This window comes from Hakea prostrata, chromosome 10 (assembly GCF_041222555.1).
Source record: "Hakea prostrata isolate BN-2017 chromosome 10, UWA_Hpros_2, whole genome shotgun sequence".
NCBI lineage: Eukaryota > Viridiplantae > Streptophyta > Magnoliopsida > Proteales > Proteaceae > Hakea > Hakea prostrata.
The window spans coordinates 46,767,363-46,784,997 of NC_142609.1; the positions used below are offsets into that span (position 1 = coordinate 46,767,363).

At 36.7% G+C, this 17,635-nt stretch overlaps 2 protein-coding genes across 3 annotated transcripts; one reads left to right on the top strand and one right to left on the bottom strand.

The window, feature by feature from the left end:
* The first annotated feature begins 1,179 nt into the window (after positions 1-1,179).
* Positions 1,180-2,686, top strand: FAF1 (FANTASTIC four-like protein (DUF3049)). Its single transcript, XM_089138174.1, has one exon. It carries the CDS (start codon positions 1,478-1,480, stop codon positions 2,519-2,521), a length of 1,044 nt encoding a protein of 347 aa, XP_088994300.1. The 5' UTR covers positions 1,180-1,477; the 3' UTR covers positions 2,522-2,686.
* A 3,417-nt stretch (positions 2,687-6,103) lies between these two features.
* On the bottom strand, positions 6,104-15,516 carry LOC149003497 (mitogen-activated protein kinase kinase kinase NPK1-like). Of its 2 annotated transcripts, none has more exons than XM_089137347.1 (17): positions 15,047-15,516; positions 14,919-14,960; positions 14,614-14,679; positions 14,418-14,528; positions 14,246-14,326; positions 14,043-14,120; positions 13,848-13,930; positions 13,002-13,083; positions 12,765-12,865; positions 12,098-12,137; positions 11,936-11,995; positions 11,782-11,831; positions 11,478-11,703; positions 11,141-11,374; positions 10,692-11,026; positions 10,542-10,609; positions 6,104-7,036 (listed from the first exon to the last, which is right to left on the bottom strand). In XM_089137347.1, the coding sequence occupies exons 1-17, from the start codon at positions 15,329-15,331 to the stop codon at positions 6,891-6,893; spliced, it is 2,088 nt and encodes a 695-aa protein (XP_088993473.1). In that variant the 5' UTR covers positions 15,332-15,516; the 3' UTR covers positions 6,104-6,890. The 2 variants fall into 2 exon arrangements, with proteins under 2 accessions (XP_088993473.1, XP_088993472.1); XM_089137346.1 differs by having other exon boundaries at positions 6,106-7,036; positions 11,478-11,706.
* Between the last annotated feature and the right edge of the window lie 2,119 nt (positions 15,517-17,635).

Here is a 17,635-nt window from a genome sequence, read left to right on the forward strand (position 1 = left end):
TTAGTATAGATTGTGAATCAAGTTCGAAGGCTGAAAATTGAAGTTCAAATTTTGAGTAACTTGATTATGAATCTGATCTCTATGCTCATCAATATAGGGACATGAAAGAAAGAAAGAAAAACTATTATATCATGTTTCACAAAAGCAATTTCATCCACAATTTATGATCTCTGGTTTAATCAAAATCATTGTGTTGTAAGTTTTAACTATAATGGTTGTTACTAATCTATTTTGATACTAGTTGATTTTGCACTCAAGAAATTTTAATCAAAATACAAAAATCCGATGATGGCCAGTGCAGAAAGCTCTTGCATTTAGCAAATATCATTGATACCAAAATAGTATGTTTTCAAGACTTGAATCAGTAAGAAAGCGTTCAGTAAGTGAGAACTTGATCAATGCACCAAGCATGACTAGGACTTCCAATGTATATAAATAAATAAGATTATTGCTGATGGCTCTCAAATCTCACTGAGCTTGCCAGACTAGGGCTTACTACCCAAGTCAATGTTTTTGGGCTTTAAAATAGTGCTTGGTTGATTTACTTCATACTTGGGGGGCTGGAAGGCAATTCATATTAGGTTTTCTTATGAGGACAAAAATTCACCTAGAACTTGCAATGGGTGCAGTTGGAACAATGGTTCAAGAAAAGAGACCGAAAGAAAAAGGAAGGGGATTTCTGCCAGATCACTAAGATATAGTTTTGACCTTAACAAAGGTTGAGAAATCTGAAAAAAAATTGTGTTTCAACTTTCAAGGAATATGCTGTAGGGAAGTGTCACTTTCCCAAGAGATTCTCCCAGAATTCATGGGCTTTGTTGGCTCTTATGTAAGGGAAGAGACACCAAGCATGGATGCTTTTTGTTTTGAGCTAAAATTGACTCATCTCTCTCTCTCTCTCTCTCTCTCTCCCCCCTCCCTCCTATTAACAGAAGCCAATGAAAACTAACTGAAAGCTTTTGCCTTCTATCCTTCTCTTCCAAATTTTGTTGATTTTGTCTTTCTTCATTTTGTTAGTAATCTATGGGAGTTCTCCATAAAATAAATGTATTATGACTCCAGCACTTATTCCATTCCAATTGTATCCAGGGGTTCTCTATTGAGCACAAGAAGCCTCTCTCTTTCTCTGACTTCAAGTCTCCCTAGTCCCACCATGGGCCATGGGCACTTTTGTTGAGCTCTGGGCACTACAAATACGCGTATCAGCCTCTCACTTATCCCTCACTACTCATTCCTCCTCTTCTCTGGTGGCTCTACATTTCCACCTAAACCCACAGTTGGGTTTTGGTTTAAACCTTCAAATCTTCTTCCTTCTCAGCCCTTATTCTCTATTAACCAGAATTCCTCTGCATTCTAATCCAAAAACCCAACTTCTCTGTCTCTTGCCTGCTTTCCTCTGTTTCAAGTTTCTGGTTTATTCTCTTAACCAGACTACTTTTTCATTAATATTATTCTTCTCGTAACTGCCATTGTAGTGATGTCATCGGTGGCTTGCCATGGGCTGCAATCGTGTCTGGAGCCCTGGCCCAAACTGACTGCAACTACTCCCTACTTCTCCCCATCATTCAATGTTACTTGGGGGGCTAGTGTCTCAGATTCTGACTCTGATAAACACCTGAAAGAGAAGTGCAACAACAAGAATGAACACAACACCAACAGCAACGGTGATCAGCAAAACAAAAACAACGACATGGGTGGTTGGAGCTTCATCCAAGCTCTTACCAATTCTACTTCTGTAGCTCCCAAAGCAGTAGCAGAAGAGAAGGATAAGCCCTACATCCACCCTCTTGTGAAGAAGCGTTCTTTGACACTAAACCAAAGGAGCTTGGAGATGTGCACAGAGAATTTGGGCTCAGAAACGGGTTCTATACTCAGTGAAGATTTCATCATTCAGCCATTAGACTCTGACATAGGAAAGCCACCAACAAGGAGAAGAGAACAACCCAACTTATCATCTCTGAGACAGCACTCAGGCGTGAGTTCACGGGAATTTCCTCCACCATTGACGACGATAAGCTGGTCTGATCAGGTTCAGGTGAAGACCCACAGAGAAGGAGGACGGTTGTTGATGAAAACAGTGAGAGTCCCCTGTCCTCAAGCATATTTTCAAGCCGAAAGGGTAGAAGGGCGTTTGAGGCTTCACTTGTCAACCAATTACTCTCAAAGAATTGACCCAGAATTTGACTCCTCAGTCACATTAGCAGTAGAAGAAGAAGAAGAAGAAGAAGAAGAAGACGATGATGATGATGATGATGATGAAGAAGAAGAAGAAATAAAAGAAATCGAAGAAATCGAAGGAGAAGAGGCAGAAGCAGCAGCAGAAATTGGAGGAGAAGTAGGAGAAGAAGAAGATGATGTGAAATACTGGGGTTGGGGGACAAATGGTAATGACAATAATAATCAAGTTGAAATGGATAACTACGAGAGGGGGAGGAGGAGAAGCAGGTGCAATGAAGGTGATGGGCATAGGAACACACTGCTGTTGATTCAGGAACCTTGTTGTTGGGTAGCTAGCTCTTAAAAAATCATTGTAAACTCTTGGGTAGCTGCCTCTTTTTCTATGTTGTCTTTCTTAATTACTTCTCTCACTCTGTCATCTTCCCTCAAAAGTTATGGATTTGTTTAATCCAAATCTAGGGATTTTTCCAACCCCACTTCTTGTGGTGTTGATGATCTCAATGTAACTGCATACCATAATTATTGTCAGTTATTCTAGTTGATGACAAGTTTCCATTCTCTGTGTCTCTCACCCATGATGAGGAGTTTCTGGTTTTATGTGTTCATGTGGATTGTATAGCTCAGGCACAAAGGGACAACACAGATCAGTGGTGGCAAATAAACCCATGTTTAAATGTTTAAAGGAGAATGTTTTCCTTCGCCGCGTTATCAAGAAGAATATATTCTGCCATTCTTGTAGTCCTCATTTGAACCGTCCACGAACACGATGATGATGATGATAATGATAATTGTTAGAAAGAACGCTTTAAGAAATCAATGAGTTGAGTTAAAATAGAAATAAAATGAGAAGTACACAGGTTTAACGTGGTTCACCCACTAATATTGGCTTACTACGTCCATCTTCTCATTATATAGAAGAAAAAAAAAAATGGAGATCTCTCAATTAATTGTTGAACTGCGTTATGAGAACTCTCAACAAAAATCTAAAGAAATCTTACAATAACCTCATAAATGAGGGTACATACTTATAGATTATAACTATAAATAGTTCAGGTCATACCATATCATCGACATATTTTAGTAGATGATCCAAATGACTTGATTTGGGAGATCTGTGGAGCAAACAGAGAGCTTAGAATTCGGATAGCAACATAACGATAACTCTTTCTCAACGGACACATCAATTACTTTCTTCTTTCTTCTTGATCTTCATTCTTTTGCTTGAGGACATGCATACTGGTTTCTTTATGGTATTGCTTAAGGTTGCCAAGAGATGAAGCGTTCCATCTCATAGCAATCTCCACAAGTGACCAACATGGAAAGATAAGCACAAATAGCTCTCGTGGCCATGGTTGAAGTCCACCACTGTTGATTGGTCCCTTTTGTTTTTAATGGCTTAGACTTATAATCCTTATCCTGTTCCGAAAACCCAACTCAGATTTATATATAAATGATTAAATGGAAACCTCTTAAGCATCCAAGCACACCCATATATATGCTTTGCGTTTTACTTATGAGAAATTGATCACCAGAATCCATTGAAATGCATGGAAAGTGACAGGAGACTGGTGGCCCAGATGACATGAAAGACTTGGCAAACAGGACTCGATGTATACATGGAGTTACATGTGGAGACCAAAGCACGAAATCACATAGGAGAGAGAGAAGAAAAAACAAAAGATGGTGGCTGGGTTGGACAGAAGAGTGTTTCTTGTGTTGGCCAAGAGGTAGACACTTGAGAGGTGTGGTTCTCCTTCAATGCATTGCTGCATGGTGATCTTGATCTTTCCCAGCTGTGGAAGCTTTCTTGCTCTTACTCATTGTTGGGGGTACAGTGTCTTTCAAAGGACCATTAGAAGGATCTGATGGGGTGAGAATTTGGATGACAAAGATGGATTTCTTAATCTGGAGAGTTTTTTGGTTTTTCTTTCTTCCTTTTGTATAAATTTGTCTCTTCTCCATGTATATAATCTTTAAATTCCATGTATGCCCACTTAAATCTAGCTAGCTGCCACATCATTTGAAATGGATCTGTGCCTGAAACTCTGGGATTGACTTTGTTTACAAAACGCCATCATCTGTGTCATCAGTTACCATCTAGTGTTTTTTGATGGGCAATTTCAGCAATAGGAAATAGGAAATCACAATTCTTCCTTTAATGCAGCAAGGATGGGACAACAAGTGGCATCTCTCATTTCTCATTTCTGGGCTTCTCAGAAAAGAAGGGATCTTTACTGGAGATTCAATCAGGCAAAAGAAAGGAGCATCTTCCGGAGAACTGATTGGATCCTCAGAGAAGATCAGGGCTAGGATCAATGAGGGACCCATTTTCCCCCACAAGGAGGAGGATTTGATTAATCCGATCAAATCTCTGTGGGTTTGTGAATCATGAGAACTCGTCCACTAGCAATTATTCATTATTATACCAGTGATGATTTTATCTTGTGACCCAAATTCTAGTAGTTAACTTGGAAAATGGACCTGCATCTCCATATTTTAGTGGGCAACTGGAATATCTTGATTTTAAAGATCTGTGATGGAAGCAAAAGTCATTGAAAGATTTGGGATTTTTGTTCTTGAAATGCTATTGTGGCGATTGGTTGAAAATGTGATGGAAGCAAAAGTCATAAAAGATTTGGATTTTTCACCTTAAGATTTTGGGTTTAAAGTTCTTGAAATGCCATTCTGACAATTGATTGAGAGGTTTTTGTTGTAGAAAATTCTTCTTCATCCGTCAATGTAGCATGCCACCTTCTTGTGTTTTTTCGTTTTGTTTCTGTTTCAATTTGTGACTTATTGATGTGCTTTGTAACAGCTGAGGTAATGGTGTTGTTCTCATACCAATACCAGCCGAGAAAACATCATCCGTTGTGCACATCTTTCTGTCATAGACAGTAATGCACTTATATGTCAAACAAGTGGTCGAGAAAACTTATAAATTAAAAGAATTTTGAGAATTTTTTTAATTCAAAATTAAACCTTTAATTATAGCATTCTATTTGACATATAAGTGCACAATTGCACAAAGCAGACAATTTTTTTCCATTCCAACTAACCAACCAAACCCTCACACCAAAACAGAAACCAATGGGCCTTTATAAGAGAATATACTCAAATCACACACCAAAACTAACGAACCAAGCAGGTTGAAACCCCCTGTTTCTATGCATCAAAGCTAAATTTTGTCCATATATTTTTATCTCCCATGCATTACCCTAGAAAGGGCGAAGAAAGTCTTGAGCAGATTCTATCAAGTGGAGGACATGAATGAGACCAGTAAGATTATATATGTAGCATTTGACCTCACACAATCCTACCCTTTCACATCAGTGAGGTTCACTTTTCACTTTTCACCCTTCCTTTAAACCACTAACCGTTCCCTAGTGCCTCAAAAAGATTTGAATATCGCCTCTCTACCCCCTCTGTTGTAGGCTAGTGATTCAACGTTCCTGGCTCATTCTCCCAGCACTGCTTAAGATTTTACAATCTTCACTTTATACTAAATTGCAGACAAAGTTTCAAGTCTATGACACAAAACTCAATAGGGGTTTGTAATAATGGTCTGTTAGATAGTGTTGAATGAGATTCCACATCTTCTATAATTCACATTTCTTGCAATTTCGTGTGTAATCAGTACCTAGGATTGTGACACGTGGGAGACTATGGATATCCTATTGTGCAAATCCATAAGGGAATATTTGGACTATGGATATCCTATTGTGCAAATCCATAAGGGAATATTTGGATTTCTTGTAGCGCGTATCCTCCACTCATATGAAGAGAAAAATTTTCAACGGATTCAAAATACATGACAAATTAAAAACAAGCTCCTCTTTTCAATGAAAATTTCAAAATTAGAGGAATCCAAATCCAAAATACCGACCACCCTCTTTCCCCAACCATTTCGGGATATTTCAGATCTGTTTCTGTTGCTTCTCACGATCATGTTCTCCCATGTATAGGGCCTTCTCTTTTCTCTAGAATAATTCTCTCCTTAGGCTTGCTTGAAGTTTATGCACCGACCAGTCCTCAAGAGTCTTCATATGGAACTACTGGCCCTGAAACATGAGAACATTAATAGATTTCCCTAGTCAAACAAATCACTCATGCAGATTAGTTCCATAATCTAATTTGTTTGTACTTGCTTATATCTCAAGATTAGATTAACCAATATTTCAACTGAATCAGCATCAGGAATTTCATGCAGTCTGCTTATTTAAGTGTGATCATTCTGTGTTTCGGATCTAACAGGATATTATGGATTTTTAACCAAGAATTCCATGCATTCTGCTTATTCAAAATGGTCATCTGACAAAGTTTCAATATATGAAGTACGTTGCCTGACAAAAACTTGCAGGCCTTCCATCTCTTACCAATCTAAATAGAGAACACAGTTCTTAACGTATCCAACCCTGACAAATATATATTTCCTCCAAACAAATACTTTGAACTATGTTTCACATTGCATCATAACATACATTTTAGCTTATAAGCCGTACAGTAAACTGCTGTGATTTTCAGGCAGAACCACAAAAAACTGAACATAATGGAGGTATGCGGTGCCTTGCCTGCTATTCTCATGTACGGATGGCTTGTTGCCACATTTTATTATTAAGAACATTTTACCAAAAATAGAGCTACATACATTAATACTCGCTGGGAAAACGCAACTTGGTTACGAACTTTAGTAGATACATATGGAAGAAGTACACTCATTTTCCTGGGGATCCAAACCACAACTTGTCTCTTGGCCAATTTAAAGCTCGATCTTTAGGAGATGATGTTTTCATCCCAACTCCTGCCACTCGATCCTTCGGAGACGATGTCTTCCCACTAACACCTGCCTGACGCAGCAATTCTGCAGACAGTTATCAGACATACTGAACAATTAGAAGAAAGACCTAATGCAGTGAAAGTATACAATCTAAAGACCCACAGTTCGACTATCAAGTTTTTGGTGACAATTAATGCAGTCAGATATTCTGATAAAAACATTCAGACAAAAATAACCGTAACTTAGATATGCCAGCCCTAAGGATTCTATTCAGATCATCGTTATTTTGCATCAAACAACTCTAAAATGGAGATCCTTCACCTCCAATAAGCTCTATTCAAGTCCTACTTAATATGAGGCCTTAGCAATCCATGTCTTTTCTCACAAATTCTCCTAAGGTCAGTTAAGTTTCAATCTTCAATCTGAATTAAATGATATCTCGTAGATTATCATGTACTAGAGCTACATGCCAACTCTGATATAATCATTCCTTACTTTATCTTTCCCAATTTTGCTACTCATCCATCTCATTATTATCACCTTCACTATATTGGGTATATCTATATGATGCTTTTTGCCCAACACTTCACACCATGCATCATCGCTGGTAGAATGATTGTCATACAATGATAACAAAACCTTGGACACACATTTTCACAAATTCCCCCCCCCCCCACTCCGCTTGTGTGGAAGCCTTTAGCATCGGATTTGCCTTTTTTGAAATATTGTCCTCCACATCTCCTTTATTTATGATTAGGCCAAGATACCGAAATTCATTTTGTAGGATCTCCCTCTCATCAAGTTTCACCATATACTAGGTCTTCGTTCTACTATGTGTAGGAACTTTTTGTTCCAAAGATAATCTTGATAACTTCAAATTTATCCCTGCTTTCTTTTCATCAACCCAAAAGAAAAACCCAAAGAACCTCACTTTTGATGTCTTTGGCTAATTCATAAAAATAAAAGAGTCTTCGGTTAAATCATCCAATATAAGTGCAAAAAATTAAGGGCTTAAAGCTTGTTTAAGAAAGAGTATTTCCTTTACGATTTTTTATTTGAATTGATTGCCATAAGTGGTACTAGCAAGACTAAAGAGAGCATCATTCATATGTAGTTGGCTTAAAGCTTGTAATTGGGAATTCACCACCCTAGTCCCACTACAATTCTTACACTTGTCACCATACCATTACATATCATTTATTATGTCCACATGTTTACTTTTCTTCAGAAATTGCAATATTAACTCTCTAGGAGCTTTGCTATATGCTTTGTTTAGGACAATAAAGAGCATATGGAGATCCTTCTAGCAATCTCTTTTCCATAAGTCTCCTATTTAAATAGCTTCCTCCATGGGTCTTCATATCATAAAACTAAATTGGTTGTCTGTTAAGTGGGTTTCAATGATCCCCTACAATAATTCCATAGTATGAGTCACTAATGTTATGCCTCCATAGTCACTACAACTCTAAATCTCACCTTTATTTTTGTAAATGGGAACCACGATGCTTCTCCTTCTTTTCTAGCATTTTCCTAGTGCTCATTATCTTATTAAATAACTTGATCAGACAAGATAAACAATAGATTCCTAAGCTCTTCCATACTTCTATTGGGATCTCATGCGCCTTGTGCATTGCCTGCTTTCATCTTCCTTAAAACTTCTTTTACTTTAGACACTTTATTCTTTGTAGGTATCAACATGTGGTTTCTTGATAAATAATGCAGTTTTGCAAAAACCGTTACTTGAAGTGTGTTCACTTAGTAGGCTGTAGAACTAACATTCTCATCTCTTCTTAATGCCCTTATCCTTTACTAATACTTTATCATCTCCCTTTCCAATTCCTCTAACATGGTTCAGATCTTGATTCTGCCTTTCCCTCTTTTCAGTTACCTTAGAGACAGCTTTTACCCTTCACGCTCAAACTGTTTTAAAGATATTATATTTATTCACTTCAACCACAATCTTCTTGGCTTCATTTATGACAAGTTTATACCTTTATGAATCCTCTACATCCTTAGTCATTTACCATATCCTAAAATTAGCTTCTCATAGTATAAATAGCTAGTTGAATTCTGAAACTTACGATCAGGGGCGGAACCACAGTGCCCCCCCCCCCAATATTGAGAACATTTTTTAAAGGTAAAATAATGGGTATAAATGTCATTCTTAATTAAAAACTAACTCCTCAATCCCTATTTATTCTCCCCACTCCTCTCTCATCTTTTCTTCCTATTTATTCTCTTCTCTTTCTTTAAATGTGGGTTAAAGGAAATTTTTGAAAAAAAATATAATTAGGTATTCAAAATGTCATTCCTAATTAGAAACTAACTCCTTGATCCCCATTTATTCTCTCCTATATTCTCTCTCCTCTCTCATCTTTTTTTCCTATTTATTCTCTTCCCTTTCTATAAGCATGGGTTAAGGAAAATTTGGAAAAAAAAATCTTCTCCACAATCAGGTACTCTTTCTCTTTCTCAATTTATTTATTGTTTCTCCTTTTCCCATTTTTTTTGTTATTCTTTTTATTTGATTTTATATTCTCCATTTCTTTATTTCTTCAGCAATTTTTGTTATTTGATTTTGCATTGTGAATAAAATGTCTATAGTTAGTAAGGTAATTAACTACAATTGGTTTGCATCCCTTACTTTAAAAAAAAAAAAATGGTTTGCATCTCCTACCAAAGAAAATTTTAGGGTTGCAGTCATGTGCTTTTTTTTTTTTTTTTTTTTTTTTTGTATTGTTGCTTTAATTTACCTATATTTTGTCAGAAAAAAAAATCATTATCAATAATTTACCTTTTTTCTTCAAATATGTGTGGACCTATTCCTTAATATAATAAAATAATTTAGAGGTGGGACCCCCAATGGGTCTTATAAGGGCCCACACAATATGTGTGGCGAAAAAACATTAGTGCTTCCCCAACGGGAAGGTTATCTGACTTTCATTCTTCCCCCCCCCCCCCCCCCAAATGTTGAATCCTGGTTCTACCCCTGCTTATGATCTTAACCACCAAAGTCCCTCTAAAGAAATAGTATTTTCCTTTCAATTGGCCTACAATGGCTTTAGTAACCTTCTTAACACAAATAGCCTCCTTCAAAATCCCTCCTTCCTTGTTGGCCACCTCATTAGTATTTTGTATCAAATAAATGTTTCATATCTTATACTCTTTCAAAAACCCAAGTCTATTCCACAGTTTACAACTAACATTTCTAACTGGCTACATCTATGACCTATTATATGGTACTGAAAAAGGGGTGTCTGTATGGTCAATCTATCTATCCATATCAAGTTCTTTTTCCAATCATTCTGATTAGCAGTTTACTTTCGACTGTCAGCAGAAGGATTTTGTTTCAGGTAGTTGGACAACGTGCGCAAGAAAGCCTATGCTGTTACATCAACCAAACATATTTTAACATACATTACATATTATGTAGATCATCAGTTGGACGTAATTGAAAACGGAAATAGTTTCTGGGGTGAAATAGAAAATGCATTGTTTGACTTGTGGCATTCTGTTACTTCAAACAGGAGGTAGCAAAGGGTGATGCGGCATAATGTAATTGGTAGTAGAGAGAACAATAACAACTCACCACGTTTCCTTTCAAGCTCCTGGTCTAGCTCTTCTTTCCACTTCCTCTGTCTCTCAGAAAAAGTTGCACTGAAGAAAGGACAAGAGCATTAAGAAGGAAACATACCAATTGAAAACAAACAGTGTAAAGAATGCAAACCGATTAACAAACCTTGGGCTGATTGGTTCCTGCTGACTGTCAAGAAGCCCTTTCCATTCATTAAGCTGAGGTGAAGGAATTTCCCGCAAACATTGATTGTTTTGAGAGCCAATATTAGATACGCGCCTGCTACAGCTCCCAGGACTTGCAGTATTCACAGCATCAACAGCTGGGGAAGGAGTTCCACTGGGAACTCGACTGGGTGACTTGCTTTTTGGAGGCAACTTCAAATAATTTATAGCATTTTCGTTGTTTGTGCTCCCAACAACACCCGGAGGTCCAGAGGCATTTAAGGTGTTATAGAACTCTTCATAAAGTGGCGTTTGCAGCTTCTTTAAATCTAGAGCCTGGCAATGTGTGACCAAAAATTTAAAACCTAAGGTAACTCTATCCCATTGGAGAGGACACCATGACTGATAACACAAATGATTACACAATAGAACAAAAAGAAGAAATTATACCTTCTCGTCCAAGAAGGCTATAATTTTTGACTCGGTAACTTCATCCTCCTCCTCAGATACTGATGGCCCGAATGGAAATGAGAAATCATTGTCAGGTTTGGTAGAAGCCCTAGGACTCCCAGATATTCCTGTCACTGGATAACATGACTGCAAGTCTTCTTTTTTTTCTAGCCCGGGACTTTCATCAAACTCACAAGGCCAATTATCAGTAGGCTCACACATTGGATTAAAACTCTGGTTCAAACCCAAAAAAAAAAATCCAACAAAACTTGGTCACTGAAATTCCACGTAACTGCTCAAGGCTAATTGACTGAGGAACTTAATGAACGTGCATTACCTTATTGAAGTTGTCAACTGCTGAAACAGAAGTGAGGTTTACTGATTGATCCAGCAATAAATCATCTTTATCATCAAGCATACACATGTCATCACTGGTGCTTGTTCCCCATTGTTCACTCCCTGAAAATTTCTCAGGATATACAGTTGAGCATTCCACTCTACCCTCATCAAAAACATCTGTCAAGCCATTGCAGGTTGTCTGAGGTTGTATTGCAGGAATAGTACTGCTGCATCAACAACCTTAAAGTCATGATTGCAGAAAATACAGAGTAGGTAAGCACCTATCTCATTTTAACACTTACGAGTTCTTCATAATTGACCCAGATGAAGGCAATGCACTTGCAGATGGTCCCTGATGATGATGTATTATAAGATCAGCAGCAGGAAACATGAAATGGGTTTAATCAGAAATATAACCACAATTAAAGGTGGCAAAGATCCAAAGGAAACACTAACCATAGATGAAGTACGAAGGATTGGATGAGATTCCCGGTATTCTCCAGTAACAAATGGGTGCTTCATTAAAACACTGCAAAATTACTAACTTGCAAAAAACTACTAAACAAAACAACACTCCTGTGGCATAATATTTCAGATATATAGGAACTAAACTTTTACCTCCAACAGTTCTGATGCTTTGGGTCTCAAGCCTGGTTCCCTGACACCACATAATGCAAGTGTCAAATGAAAAGGGTTTCAAGAAAAGATAAACAAGGAGAGAACAATTCAGATTAAATTCTTTTTCCGTTTGTTTCGGGAAAAAATAAAAAAAGGTAATAGGTGGCAACCAATCATAATTGACACCCACACTATCTGTGACATTTCAGTATCTTCTGGAGAATCATAAACACTAATAGGTGGCAACCAATCATAATTGACACCCACACTATCTGTGACATTTCGGTATCTTCTGGAGAATCATAAACACTACTACTGACAGGAGTTCTAGAAAACACAATTCTCGTGCCTATTAATTGTTAACGTAACCTTGGTTGCAATTTAAGCCTTGTAACCAAACATGATCAGTAAGTATTAGTTAATTAGAAAGGAAATGATTCCGAGTCTAAATCGTATTCAAGATAAGAAATACATAAAACCATCTTACAGTTAGCTACCATTTCACAAAGGAAACATAAATATATACATCAACAATCCCCCCACACATGCAGGGCAAGATCACATGGTCCTTGCATGTGGCCAAGATCATATGGCACCGAGGGACAATAAATGTATACATCAACACTTATGGACAGGGATGTTGGGATAAGGGAAATCAGGAATATACTTTTGCAGACATTTCAACAGAAAATCCTTTGCCTCAACAGAGAGATGCTCAGGAATGGGTGGATGAGACTGTGTTGTACCAATGTGGAAAAGAGCAGCAACCTAGAGAAAACACAAGTAGTTAGCCTTTAATGAATTGAAGGACAATGCATGATTTCAGAAGGATAAACTCAAATTTGATATAGTCTTAGAAGTCAAAGGAATGCAGTAAAACTATGAATAACAATGTATTGTGTACCTCTTGGTACTGCTGACTCCAAGGTGGCTTTCCAGTAGCCATCTCAATAACAGTACATCCAACACTCCAGATATCAGCAGAACTAGAAAATGTCAGGAAGAAATCAGCAAACTGCAGCACAAAAATGAGATATAACAAGATCCACCCACAGCCTCCCTCCCCCCCCCCCCCCACCACCACCACACCGCCCCAACCATCAAAAAAACAGACCCTCAAAAAATAGAAAAGAGTGAAACCAAAAGGAAGACACAAGACCAACACCACTGCACCATGATGAATCAACAACAAACAAAAATAGTATAATTATACAAGGAAAAGGAAACTTTGACTTTCATTCTACAAGAATTTCAAGAAACATTGAGAAATGAAACGCAGAAGAGTGAATCTCGAATAAATTCAAACAACACAATGTTCTCACCATTAAGATAGATAATTAGAGCAGAATCTTGGAAGTTTTCCCAAGACATATGTAAGTTGAGCAGTCCCAGGTAAGATAGACTAAATGTCCAGCCTAGAGGCCAAAGGTTCATTAGGTTCTTGAGCGGAATTAACTCCTATTATGATATGTCAAAGGCTCAAAGCAGTCAAGTCATTTCTAAGGGCAAGCTATTGGCTGGACATTACGCACAAGAAAATTGGGGGACATAATTAAATAGGCAAACCTCTTGAAAAAGCTCAAAATGGTGTTCCAACTCCAAAAAACACCAACAAACTAATTTTACAGCTGCTGATTTGTTACGGGATGTTGTCACATTGCTCCTACGATTGTGATTTAAATTTGGTTTTAACAATATAAAACTATCTCATGCTAATAAGAAGTTCCAGGAGAAGTAATATAGGCCTTACAAGTCATGCCCTGTCTGGCGAATTACTTCGGGAGCCATCCAATATGGTGTACCTTTCATTGACTTGGCACCTGAGATGGTAGCCTGAAAATCAATAAAAAAAATATTGACATTTATCATTTCCATGAAGTTGAAATATTGCTAAAGGATCGAACTGTAGAATAAAATTGATAGGACGGACACTCAGAGTTCATACAAGTTCAACCACTTGCTTGGATGCACCAAAGTCAGCCAGCTTGATGCAGCCTTTATTATCTACAAGTATATTTGCTCCCTGCAAGCAAATAAAAATAAACAACATATTCACAAAGCAGTAGAAGGAACTAAACAGATATAGAGAAAGTAACAAAAGAATACTTGCTTTCCTAGGCAGTAGCATTTTAAAATAAACAAACAAACCTTAATATCCCTATGCATAATTGCATTCCTATGAAGATACTCTAGCCCCAGTAATATCTGCTTCGTGTACATTCTTATTACCTGTTTATCAGGTCGGAATACAAAAAGTCATCAGTAAGCAAAAAATTAAAAAAAACCTATGTTGCCATTTTCAAGAATCACACTTACTTACAGGTTCAGGGAAAGACCCAAATTTTCCGAGAAGAGACGAGATAGATCCACCAGGAACAAATTCCAAGAGAATATTTAAGGTTCCCTCCTCTCTAACCGTTCCCAAATATCTCTGAGTGAGACAATAAATAATAGAAATCATAGTTGAACAAGACAGAGAACATCATTTTCACCATTGTAACTAAGATTATACTCACGACTATGTTAGGATGAGAGAGATCCTTAAGAAGCTTCACTTCATCCTCAAGATCCTTAATATGAGCCTATGGAGGCAGATCAAATAAACTCAATCAAATTCAAATTCTTAGAGTGGAGGAAAGAATAATGAACAATTGATATCGTGAAAATTTTCAATTAAATAGACAAGGGGAACAAAAATCCAACAATCCGGAATTTCGAACGAGTTTATATCATCAAACAATAACGCTTAAAGTAAATACATAAGAATCAATTATGCAGCCGCCAACGTTCAAAAACACACACAGAAAATCCGAAACTCTACCTGTGCTTTCTCCCTCGACGCATTGTTGGTTGGGATCAGAACCTGGAACCAATAGTAGCGATAAGGCTCGAGAAAACTAAAATAGCGAATCAGACACAATAAATAAAAATCAACCTCGAATATTTCACCTGCTTTACAGCGAGAAGCTCTCCAGAGTCGAGATTCATCCCCATATATACACGACCAAAGGCACCACAACCGATCAATTCCCCCTTGCGCCATCTGATCGAAGGTGCATTGCTCTTCACAATAGGAGGCAGTGCTGGAGGTGAAGGTCTGGAGAGCAAACCAACCCTAGATCTTCGAAGAGAAGTACCGATCTTGTCAAAGAGACCTCCAAATCCACCTTCTTCATCTTCACTCGTGCTTCGGAAAACCAAAGATCGACGAACAGAACCGACAAAATCCTGCATCGCAGATGCACTTGATCGTTCAGAAGAAACTGAACACTGTGAGAACAAGTTCAGACTACTGGTTCTACTGAAGCAAGGAACAGATTAGAGCTTTTAGGGTTCTCTCAGTTTCATTTCTTTCGGCCAGTGAGAGACTGAGGCAGAGACACAGAGAGAGAGAGGCACAGAGACGAAATTTGAAGAGAGGGAAAAGGCAATCATCGATCTCTTTTCAAAATAAAAATAATTAAAAAGAGAGTAACGAAATGGGTAAACGGATCACCGGTCGGGTCATCTCAATTAAATGGAAAAAGATGAATTCTGATGATTTTTTTTTCCAAAAGGGAAAGTGAATTCATTCTTCTTCTGTTTTTTCTTCTTGTTTTTCGTGGGTATGAAAATGAATTCCTATTTAAGCCACAGAACTATGAAAGCTGTTAAAGATCCAACTTCCCTAGGGGAGGTCTTGGGTTCGCACCCACTCGGCGGCATAAATATAAAAAAAAACTCCATTGAGGATGTAAATCGTGGTGCGCGCAAGATGGCCCGGATGTACCTCGTATCCAAAAAAAAAAGGGTAAATATCACTTACCTCCCCTTTTATCTAGACAAATAGCACTTACACCCCCTCTTAGCTGGATAATATCACTTACCTCCCCTCTTACCTACCAAATATATCAAACACCTCCCCTCGTTAACTTTCTCGGTTAAATTTAACTTTTATCGTTAAATATTTTTCTAAAACTCCAAATTGGCATTGGCTAAAATTATTTTTTATTTTAAACCCTAAATTCTGTAAATCACCCTAACAGTTAAAATACTATATTGCCCCTAATTAAAATAGTTATAAAAATTAAAACTAAAATTTAAATTATCTTTAATTATTAAAAACCCAACATGCCCAATTTTTTAAATTTTTATCAAACAATTAGAAAAACAGGTACTACTATCAAGTAAAATTAAAAATGCAATTAAAAAAGAAAAGGTATGTTTATAAAGTTCAAACACGTACTACTATTTTGGGTTTTTCTAATTGTTTGATAATTTAAAAAAAGAAAAAAGAAAAACGAAAGTATGTTGTGCTTTTAATAACTACAGATAATTTGGATTTTAGTTTTGGTTTTTAATAAATATTTTAATTGAGAGTAATTTAGTATTTCAACTGTTAGGGTAATTACGCGATTTAGGGTTTAGAATAAAAAATATTTTTAGCCAATGGTGGTTTGGGGTTTTACAAAAATATTTAACGGTAAAAGTTAAATTTAACCGAAAAATTTAAGAGAGGGGAAGTGTTTGATATATTTATTAGGTAAGAGGGGAAGTAAGTGATATTATCCAACTAAGAGGGGAAGTAAGTGATATTTACCCAAAAAAAACTATGAAAAACAAGAATTCGTATTTAAGGTACCATTTGCCTGTTCTACTTCTACCTGCTGATTTCTATGCTTCTAGAACAATTTTTAATGTTATTATTGCTTCTTATGATTTCGTCTATAGTATAATTTACAAATTTTAAAGGGACTTTAACATATTTTTTATTTATTTTTTTGAATTTTTTTAAAATTTTCTTTTTTTCATCCAGACACTACTTAGTTCTAAGCATAATACCATCTGAAAGATTAAACATTTTCTATGGTTATGTGACAACTTTTTCCCTCATTAATGTACAATTTTGAAAAATATGAGAATAACATTTTTTTTTAATGTTTGATAAAAGTTGATTCTGAAAACATTTTCAGCGCTCAAAGCACATCATAAATCGTGTTACAATTTGTTTTACTTAAGGTTTTTATTTTTTTAATTCAAACTTCATTCTAGTTTTTAAGATTTTTTATTTTGTTGATGCATTTGTGTTCATTTTAAATCATATTTGTTTAAAAACATAAATTCTAAAATTCATAATAGACTCGTCGTTATTACCAAATATTTGGTTTGGGCTGATTGATCTTGGAGTGAAGACACTTTTAGAACCCGTATTGCACAATTCGGGGTATCTAAATACCTTAAAGAAAGTACTTCATGTACGTTTCAGCTCTAAAGGAGAATTGTGATTACAACAATAGTTCTGGTGTGCGTGAAGATCCCTCAATCGTCGACAACAATTGGTAAACTTTAAACCCTTAAGATGTAAAAATAAAAAATAATATTTACAAGTAAATCCGGCATTTGATTCGCAATTGTTTGATTTTATTTTGATTACGTAGCATGATCACTATCTTTGGCAAAACAGCCAGCAGCGGTTGCTACAAATAAAAATCTCTAATCGCTTCCAAGTAGAATTGCGAATAATACCTAGTCTCTCATCAATGACATGATTGACTATTA